A 10,271-nucleotide genomic window follows, 5' to 3' on the forward strand; every position below is an offset into this window, starting at 1 on the left:
GAGGTCACCCCCATCCTGGGTCCTCAGGTCCTTCTTTTGGGGAAAAAATTACCCCCCAAACCTCAAAAAAATTCACAGTCATTGAGGTTGGAATTTTCTTGGTTTAGAACGACATCATCACTGAGGTTCCTGAAAAATACAGCAGATTACAGCGAGATTTGCCAGAACTGGTGGATGAAGAAACAACTACAGCAGTACTTAACAAAGCAAAAAGGGTGTTGTTTATCTCTGCACCAGTTGCCAAATCCTTAACCCCTGCATCCTGCCCAGGTCCTGGTCACAGATTAGAGAAAAAAAGCCCAGAGTGAGAATCCTTACTTTTAGATGATGAGTTTTGGGGGGGTGGGTTTATTGACTTTTTGATCTTTAGGGGTGAATATCTCAAATACCCTTGAAAGATGCAAGTAGAAAAGGAAGGATGGAGGAATACTCACACCACCAAACTTCAGAGAAAATAATTAGAGATTGTAAATACTCAAGGAGTACTTGAATATTTACAGTTATTGCACTTGTGTATCTACAGTCGAAAGCTGTAGATGCTTTACTACATCATTCACGTTGCCTCAAGGAGCAGCAATAACAGTTGTGATGTGTGTTTTTTAAATAAAATGGTCTGGATTCACATGGTTAGAGCAGCTCTCACGAGTATTCAATGCTGGGACAACCCGCCCAGGTGTGACACACACAGCCCTGCAGGTTGCCCAGGTGAGCACTGCAGAGAGGGAGGTTCCAGGTCGCTGCTGCAGACAGCAAGAAAGCAGGAATTTTGGAATGTCAGGGATGAAATTTGGGGTTAATAGGGTGAGTTCCACTGCCAGACTGAAAGGCTGCAGAGCAGTACAGTAAAGCCACACACGACTGAAGAGAAAAGCACTGGAACAGGGTTTAGTAGTTGTCAATTCCAAACATTTAATGGAACATGGGTTCACTAGAGCGAGTCCGGGATCAGGGTATTTTAGATCATTAAAATCCAAAACCTTAATGCACTTTTTTTTTCTTTTGCTTAAGCAAGGCATGAAAACCAGGTATCACAGCAACCAGACACTTAAGTAGTTCCCACAAAAATATTTAATTTCCATAGTATTTTCTTTCAATATCTTTCGTGAATTCTGTAGAACTTTACAGGAGACAGTACTTAATGCAATATACAGAATAACGGATCAGCTTGAACTCTTTCTGTTAAAACTCTTCCCCCCTACTTAATTCTCCTGGTCACTTTTGTCATTACTGCACAGTTGTCCTTTTTACATGAACGTTTCCATGTGGAAAGTGGAATTTAAGAATGTTCAGCACTGCACCCCTTGCAGGATGCAATCACTGGGGTAACTGGACATAAGTCCAACGAACTAGTGAAGCACCTTACATACAATATATACATGGAGAGCACATTCTGCAGCTTGCTGAGGCTGGCACAACATAGACAAGTCAGGGAAGGTCTCCAATTCCAATGACTAAGTCAGAGCTTCCTATGTTAGAATGCCTGAAATAAAAAATTCCAAACATCCGAGTCCTCACATGATTTAATATCCACTGGTGGGATTATCAGCATGTGTGATTTGTCTACATTGGCTTCCAACACACGGACTCTCCTGAACATTCTGCAAAACAGTTACTTCCATGGCATCGGGGTGTGGTGGGGTTAACTCAGCAGGAGGAACAGCAACTGAAGAGCTTTCAGACAGAAAGCACATGTGAGTGAAAGTCCAGGAGCAGACAGCACGTCCCCTGCGGGACCCGAGAGCTGTGACCCCACAGCCAGCAGTGCTCCTTCACCTTAAAGTGCTCAAAAGGGATCACGTAGCTGAGAGGATCCAGGCCAGAGCCAAATTCCAAGAAAGATTTGGAACACTGGCACTTGGCCTTTGAGAAACTATCCCCAGGCACTTCAGTCCCTCAGTGCGTTTGCCATCTCACCCACCCCAGGGATGGGATAACATGGGAATTCACCTTCTGCTGACTTGTTTCAGTGACCAATCTCATCTGCACTCCTGTGAAGAGATGACTGTAATTCATATTTCTGAGAACACGACATTGCTGGTTTGCACCCCTTTTTTGAGGAGCAGCTGGCAGTGGGCATTCTGCCAGGGTCAGCTTTAAATCTGGGATGCTTAACTCTGTTTTTGGAAGAGTTTGCAAGTTAACTAACTGTATAAAAATACAGTGTAGCTGTAATATTGCTCCGAAAAGCACTTTTGCAAACTTTTTTTCTGTACAGACTGGTAATAACATTACCAGATAATATAATACATATTTTAAATTAAAAAAGGAACTCTCTTAAAGTCGGAACACTACAGTCTAAATAGCTTGTTTAAAACACAACAGTGTGACCCAGGAAAATTCTGCTTGCATGGGTAAATTATAGCAGCATGGTTACTGGCTTCTCAAGGAAACTCTTGAACTCTGCAAGCCACTGTGCTCCCACTGCTCCATCCACAACACGATGGTCACAGCTCAGGGTAACAGACATCACGCTGGCCACGTCAAAGCTGGAAGGGAAAAACAGTAAGAGAAGAAAAAGAGAAGATTAACACAGTCCCTGCAAGCCAGTGCCACTCACAGAGCAGGAAAGCTTTTCTTGGAGGGCCAGGAATAGAAGGTGATGCTTGGTGACAGATGTTTCTCCCTGTGGGCTCCCGGAGAGCAGATCATGTTCATTCCTTTTTTAAGGAAAACTAAGGAATTGACTTAACTAAGACACTGAGATCCCCCTTTGTGTTCCCCTTAGGACAGGCAGCTCATCTTTCTCTGGATCACAAGAACAGCCTCACACAGTCAAAGGGAAAGCACCACCTTACCCAGAGTCCTCATGGTCAGGGAGAGACACCCAGGGCTGTTAAAATTTTCAATAAACCTAAGCATTCCCCTGGGTCTGTGCTAGTGCAAGTTCCAAGAAAGGGGATATTATACACAGGTCACTCGGATTATAACCCATCCCTTAGGTTTTCCTAAATGCAAATTTAAGCAAGTTGTTGAAGAGGAACAGGTGCCTGAACTGTTGTGGACCCCAGACATTTCCCCAGCTTAATCCTGCCCCACAAAGAAAGAAACAGGCTTTCCTCAACTTGCAAAGAGGTTTCAAGAATAAATGTGTGCCAAATCCCTCCTCAGTCACTGCAATTCTCTTTAACACCTGTGTGACCCTTTCAGACAAGATCTCACTGTACTTCAGAAGGTACTGAAAGCACCATGTCAACAATACATTTTAGGTTTTTTTAAATGATTATCTAATGGAAATGTTAGAAAACCAGCCATTATGTCAGAGTCTGGATTCAGACTGAGATGAGAACTTACCCTTTCTCATTATCAGCTGGCACCAGCCTTTGCTCTGAGGAGCCCACTGCCAGGATGCAGGCTTGAGGTGGATTGATTATGGCAGAGAAGTTCTTAATCCCATACATTCCTAAATTGGAAATTGTGAAAGTACCACCCTACAAGAAAAAAAAACAAATCCATGGTCAAACTACAAATGCTGTTTTCATGGAAACATGAGACTGAGGGGAGACCAGAGGGTGGTTGGACACTGACCAGGCTCCCCAGGGCAGTGGTCATGGCCCTGAGGCTGCCAGAGCTCAAGAAGTGTTTGGACAACGCTCTCAGGGACAGGGTGGGGTTGTTGGGATGTCTGTGCAGGGCCAGGGGTTGCACTGATGATCCCTGTGGGTCCCTTCCAGCTCAGGATATTCTGTGACTCTGTGATTATTGATCACGGAACAGCCTTTGCTCATTTCAAACAACCCAAGGGCCGCCGCGTTTGACACCGACCCCGGTTCCTCACCTGGAATTCGTGAGGCTGAAGTTTCCCTTCCCTGGCTTTGGCTGCCAAGGAAACCACGTCCTTGCTGATGGCAGCCAGGCCCTTGATGTGGGCGTTGAACACGATGGGGGTGATGAGCCCTGCAGGGGTACTGACGGCCACGCTCACGTCCACCACATGGTTCCTGCAGCACACACAGATGGGCCAATTCATTCCAGCAAGAAAAACTCAGCACTGTTCACACAACCCTGAACTCATATGAACTTGGCCACAATTATTTCACCTGGCATGCCATCCTTAAGGTTCTTAGCACTTTAATGAAAGCCCCTCGACCTTTGTGTTACTTTTGCTCTCCCTCAAATCTCAGCAGTTCTGTTTTGCCACGAACTCTCCACTGAACAAAGAAAGTTTCTGGCTTTGACAGCACCATGAACTTACTGCCTAATAACTGTGTCCATCCATGAAGAATTTGCCTCAGGCACCTTCAAGCATGCCAAAGCAGAAGCTTTAATTAGGAAATCATTGACAGAAAGCTTAACGTTTTCCTCCTGCAAATAAAGAGATTCCAGGTGTCAGTTTGTCTCCTACACATCACCCCCAACCAACGTGGGCAGTCACAGAGAAAATGTTAGAAAACAATCACACTACTTGCAAACATTAATATTCAAAGATAATTTAGGAGGTGAATGCATCTCCTTCATAATTTAAGAAGGTACAGTAGTTTTTAATGTCTGTCTCTCCCCAAACTTAGTGTAGAATTATTATTTTGCTCAAATTTTCTACCCTTCTTACAGTTAAAAACCTTTTTTGCCCTGCTTTCCACGTGGAATAATGGATCCCCACCAAGCAGAGCACAGAGCAGCTCTCTTAGGGAAGTCAGAAATCAGCAGACAGTACCTGGGTGAAAGATCTCAGCCCAGAACTGACCCACAACTGAACCACCAAACCCAGGGTGGGCAAATCCTTTACCTGATTGAGTTCTTTCCTTAGCACCAGGACTTTTCCCATGTTGACATCGATGGAAAGGTAGTAATGAGGTATTGTTTGTTTGGATTGCATCAGCCTCTGAGCAATGACCTGAGGGAGGAACATCAACCAGGCTGGAAAATTCACGACTGCAAAAAAATAACGGTCTGGGAGAGGAACAACATGTCCTTACCCTCCGAATGTTGCTGATGGGGATGTCTGTGAAGGTCCCCTCGGGTGCTGCTGCCACTGCAGCAGCTGCAGGAACTGCCCCTGGAGCTGGAGCCTGCAGAGAACAGCAGCATCACCCTCAGAACCACCCAAAGATCAACTGGAACAGTGCGGGGGACAAGTGTTGGGGCTCAGCTGCCTCTTGGTAAGAGCAGCAGCTATTTCTACTCAGCCTCAGCTCTCCAGTACCCACAGGGTTCCTTCCAAGCCCTACACTTGATTATTAAATGTAGTATTTCATTTTCACTGCCCTGCCAGCAGCACACACAGCAACACCTCCAGCAGCTCACAGAAAAGACAAGCCATGGCATCAGGACACATTTGGGGCAACAACAGCAGCAGGCTGGTGGTTCAAAAGTCTGGCTTTCCTTCTGACCCCCTCTTTTCAGCACTGTTGGGTCAGTTGGGACTGAGCTGACCTCAATCCATAACCATTTAACACCCAAACAAAGGGGTGAGAGCACACTAATTTTGTCTCAGTGGAACATCAAAGGGACAAATAAAGGAACAAAGCTTCATCCGTGTATCTGGCAGGTGAAGCTTTGCAACCTTACAGCCCACACAACCCAGCAGTGCCAGTCCCATGCAGGAACTGCATTTCCGTTCCTCTAACAGCCATCCCTGCACATTGCCAGCCCACTCACTGGAGCAGCCTTTGTTGGCACAAATGACTCCACATCTTTCTTGGTGATTCTGCCATCTGGTCCAGTACCTGGGAGAGTCAAAAGAAAATGCAAGAGGATTTCAATTATTTGCAACCTTCTAAAGGTACCACTTTAATTCAACAGAGAGAAATCATTTAACACAACTCCTGGAACAGGGAAATCACAGATCTACAGGGACAGATGCTTGACAGTGAGGGCAAGGAAGTGGAAAGGAAACCCACCTTTCACTTGGGCAAGGTCAATCCCTTTTTCTGCTGCCAGTTTCTTGGCCAGGGGACTAACCAGGATCCTTCCTGTCCGGGGAGCTGTGGGAGCTGCAGGAGTGGGAGCAGCAGCAGGCTGGGGAGGAGGAGGAGCAGCAGCAGGAGTTGGCATCACCTTAAACAGAAAGATCAAAGCCATCAGTGGAAGGTACAGTAGGAGAACTGGCCCAGCTAATGAGCAGTCAGGAGAACAGCAAAGATAGTCACTAATCTGAAGGAATTTTCAGATTCAGAGAAGTTTCCCAGTGGCAGAAATGAAATCAGAAATTCCATGGGAAGGAGGCCAACTGAGCTGCTGGACTACACACCAAAAAAACAGGTGAAGTAAAGAACTTATGCTCCCCATTCTCAAGGATTAGAAGCATTAAAACTGGGATGAGCAACAGGCTGGAGAAGAGATCACAATGAATCTGCTCTAGTTTTTGGAAAGCAAACTAGTGATCACTTCTCCCCAACACATGGACCAGCCTTGCATTCACAGATCAGAAGCATTTCTGTTGAACCCAGGGCTTCACACTGTCAAACCAGCACAACAGTTCAGATCAGGCTTCTCAGTGGTCCCCATGACTTCTCTGACGTGCCCAGAATGGTCCTTACTGGTGGAGGAGGAGGAGGAGGAGGAGCTGCTGCCTTCATGTCAGTCACTGCAGCAGCCTGGTAGTCAGCAAAGGCTGGAATATCAGCCTCTTTCTCCACAATGATGCAGAGAGCAGCTCCCAGTGGCACATCTCTTGTTCCTTCAGGCACCAGGATCTTTGCCAAGTAGCCTTCCTCCTGCACTTCAAAGCCTGTGAGGGACAGAAACAACCCTGCTTTGGTGTCTGATGCAGCTGAGGAGTTCCTCCAAGTGCTGCTCCTGGAGGCTCTGGTAGCTAAAGCCCTGTCCTGTATTTAGTGGCAGGAAAATCCTTTTCAGTGCAACTGGTAGGGAAACCTCTCCACGTTGCCCAGAAGGATTGATGAGGAAATAGAAATGTTTTTAGCAGCTCCAATGTTTAGCTCTCCAATGCAATTAGAAGTTAACAAGATCTGTTTTAGCTCTCCCACAGCATCACACCCTGAGCAGCCAGAGAACAGCTGGCAGAGGCTGCTGTGAATCCTTTTAAGGGATCCCTTCTTGGCTTTGGACTCACCTATTGTGGCTTTATCTGTCTCAATTTCGGCCAGTAAGTCTCCCTCATTCAGCTTCTCCCCAACCTTCTTCTCCCACCTCTGCACTGTGCCCATTGTCATGGTGGGTGACAGAGCAGGGAGAGTGATCTGGGAAGCCAGAGAACACAAGAGAATCAGGTCCTGCTACTCCGAAAGGATCAGGAACACAGTTGTAACCCCTGATGAATGATGCCAACCTAAAGAAGCAGCCAGTCTTTATTGCACTCCTAGATCTGGCTCCGTGACAGCAAAGCACAGTGCTGTCCCACAGTGCTGCTTTGGCTTCTCTTAGCAAGGCCTGAGCAAGAAAGCAAGAGCAAAGAGCAAGAAATCTCCACATGAAAATAATTATTACCACCATCCCACTGGGAGAATCTGGCAGCTTCTCCCTGCAGGGCTAAAAGGAAGGCTGAAGCAAGTCACTTTGGCTGTGACAAACACATGGAGAGCAAAACGGGGCAGATGAGGCAAGTAGAGGGAAGTTTAGTAGCCAAAACACAGCCATTCCTTAATTCTTTAATTACTGACTTGGAGTGACATCTCAGACAAATCAGTTCCCACGTGTTTTATCTGTGGGATGAGGTTTGGTATTTCAAATTTTCTTTTTCAAAAGAATGTCACAGAATGTCCTGCCACAAAGTGCTCAAAGACAACAGTGGATGTACAGTTCAATATCTAAGCGAGGTAAAAGGATTATCCACAAGCACAGGTCATTATTAGTCACCCACAAACCCAGCTGGTGTGTTCATCAGAGTGTCACAGACTTGAGTTCTGCTCTGAGATGTGAGCAGGGCCTGCACAACTTATTCGCACTAAACACGAGGGCTTTTTACACCAGAACTGCCCAAATAATGCAAACATAGCAGGTTTTTCAAGACAACAACCCTGGAGAGACAAGTCTTTCCTCCACTAGCAGCTGGGATGCTACAATAAATCCCTGAAGAAAGCTTCCTGGGATCTCCCACAACACCTGCTTTAAGCATATAACAATTGAAGTGGCACACGCTCCTGCAGTTACAGTTAATAAATTCTCACTCCAGGTAGTTTGTATGACAAAATGCCCCACAGGCAGCAGTGCCAGTGGCAGAAAAAGAGTGCAACAAGCCTTAAACCAGGAGGAATGCTCTCTTACCTGCATGTGAGGAGGGTAAGAGCTGCCAGGAGCCTGAGGAGAAGGCTGAGGTGGTGGTGGGGGAGCTGCAGCTGGAGGGGGAGGCACTGAAGCTGCAGGGGGAGCAGCTGCTGCTGCAGCATCCAGGGTGTAATTTTTAAAGGCATCAACATATTCAGGCCTAGAAGAAAACACAGAACCCCAGACCCAGTCAGATGTGTGAAAGGCTTAGGGACCACCAAGGCACCCCAGAAGTCCCAAGAGAGAGAATTCAACTCAAGGGTTCCCAAAATACCTACTTTTCTACTGTGATACATATTATGGCCCCAATAGGCACATCCCTTGTTCCTTCTGGCACCAGGATCTTGGCCAAGTAGCACTCCTCCAGGCTCTCAAAGCCAACTGTTGCTTTGTCTGTCTCCACCTTGGAGAGAGAACAGGAACACGGTGATGGCAACGGAACTGGCGAGCTCGGAGCCTCCCAGTCTGTCACAGGGTCACACAAGACACACAGTTCTGGGACAGCACCCAGGACACATGTGCAGCTCAGGAGGAAGCAGCCCAGGATACCTCTGCTATGAGATCCCCTTCGCTGATCTTGTCGCCCTCCTTCTTCTCCCAGCGCGCGATGGTGCCCATCTGCATGGTGGGGGACAGCGCTGGCAGGGCCACCTGTGGGGGACAGGGCAGTGTCACCACGGCAGGGACCACGCACAGGCCAGGGAGGGATCCTCAGCACAGCCTGGCACAGGGGGCACAAACCTGCTGCTGCAAATCCCCAGTGGGTAAAGCAGGAAAGACCTCAGGGCAAACCCATCCGGGTGCTGAGGTGAGACACTGCAACAGGCTGTGGCTGCCCCATCCCTGGAAGTGTCCAAGGCCAGGCTGGAGCAACCTGGGATAGTGGAAGGTGTCCCTGCCCAGGGCAGGGGAGGTGGAATGACGTGATCTTTAAAATCCCTTCCAACCCCTTAAGCTTCTATGATTCTATCCAGGGTTATAAGGGGCCAGGTCTTGGTCAGGGTCTGCCAGGAGAGGGGCAGGGATAAAGGACAGAGGTGATGGAGCTGATGGTGGCGCAGGGACTGGAGGCAGGGTGGTGAGACCCACGGCAGTGGGGGCAGAACCGCAGATTCTTCACTGTTTGGGGGCGGTCGGGCACTGGAACAAGGCTGCCCAGGGAGGTGGTGGAGTCACCACCCCTGGGGGTGTTCAAGGGACGAGCGGATCTGCCACTGGGCGACGTGGCTCGGGGGTTACAGAGTGCTGGGCTGATGGCTGGGCCTGACGATCCTAAATCTCTCTTCCAGCCCTGATGATCCCATGACTCTGTTCCCAGGGGGCAAACTGGGCCGATGGCTGGGCTTGACGATCCTAAAGCTCTCTTCCAGCCTTGATGATCCCTGTTTCCCAGGGGCAAACTGGGCTGATGGCTGGGCTTGACGATCCTAAAGCTCTCTTCCAGCCTTGATGATCCCACGATTCTACCCCCGGGGGCAAATTGGGCTGATGGCTGGACTTGACGATCCTCTTCCAGCCTTGACGACCCCACGACTCCATCCCCGGGGGGCTGCGCAGGGAGGGGACGGAAAACCCGACGGGAGGAAGCGAAGGAGCAGCGGCGAGGGGACACGACCCCGTCCTTCGGGGACCGCGGGGGGGATGAGGGGACACCCGGGGGGCAGGACCCGGGGGCTGCGTCTCACCTTCTGGTGCGCCGGGAGGCTGCAGCGGCGGGCCGGGACGAGCCGGGTGCCCGCGGGCGGCAGGAGCGGGCGGAGCGCGGGGCCGCCCCAGGCCGGGCCGCGCCGGGCCGGGACAGCGCCGGCCCCGCCACCGCCACCGAGAGCCCGGCGGGGCCGCGCCAGCGCTCCGGCCGCGCCCCGGCACACGCGTCGCGCCAACACCCGCCACATGCTGCGGCTGGGCCCGGGGCTGAGCCGGGCTGCGCTGGGCCGGGGCCGGGTTGGGTCGGGCCGGAGCCGCTCGGTGACCTCCGTGCGGGCGGCGCCGCGCGACACTGAGCGGCCGTAAAGCGGCGGCGGCGGGGCGGGAACCGCACCGCCCTGAGGGGATGGGAGAGGGAGGGGACCGCCCTGACAGGGGATGGAATAGAGATGGGACCGCCC

General features: G+C 49.8%; 1 protein-coding gene across 1 annotated transcript; it reads right to left on the minus strand.

Annotated features, from left to right (window-relative positions):
* Positions 1-967: 967 nt before the first annotated feature.
* On the minus strand, positions 968-10,073 carry DLAT (dihydrolipoamide S-acetyltransferase). Its single transcript, XM_027699303.1, has 14 exons — positions 9,849-10,073; positions 8,713-8,814; positions 8,442-8,566; positions 8,164-8,323; positions 7,013-7,139; positions 6,477-6,667; positions 5,838-5,994; positions 5,596-5,663; positions 4,914-5,006; positions 4,724-4,831; positions 4,193-4,302; positions 3,776-3,938; positions 3,292-3,428; positions 968-2,486 (listed from the first exon to the last, which is right to left on the minus strand). The coding sequence occupies exons 1-14, from the start codon at positions 10,056-10,058 to the stop codon at positions 2,357-2,359; spliced, it is 1,881 nt and encodes a 626-aa protein (XP_027555104.1). The 5' UTR covers positions 10,059-10,073; the 3' UTR covers positions 968-2,356.
* Positions 10,074-10,271: the final 198 nt, after the last annotated feature.

This window comes from Neopelma chrysocephalum, unplaced genomic scaffold, assembly GCF_003984885.1.
Source record: "Neopelma chrysocephalum unplaced genomic scaffold, ASM398488v2 Primary Assembly neopelma1_138, whole genome shotgun sequence".
In the NCBI taxonomy this organism is placed as follows: Eukaryota; Metazoa; Chordata; class Aves; order Passeriformes; family Pipridae; genus Neopelma; species Neopelma chrysocephalum.

Coding starts and splice junctions, on each gene's coding strand:
- DLAT (XM_027699303.1), bottom strand. CDS start 10,058: ATGTGGCGGGTGTTGGCGCGACGCGTGTGCCGGGGCGCGGCCGGAGCG. Junction 5,007..5,595: donor TGCCAACAAAGGCTGCTCCA/GTGAGTGGGCTG, acceptor TGTTCTCTGCAG/GCTCCAGCTCCAGGGGCAGT. Junction 4,832..4,913: donor CCATCAGCAACATTCGGAGG/GTAAGGACATGT, acceptor TTCCTCCCTCAG/GTCATTGCTCAGAGGCTGAT.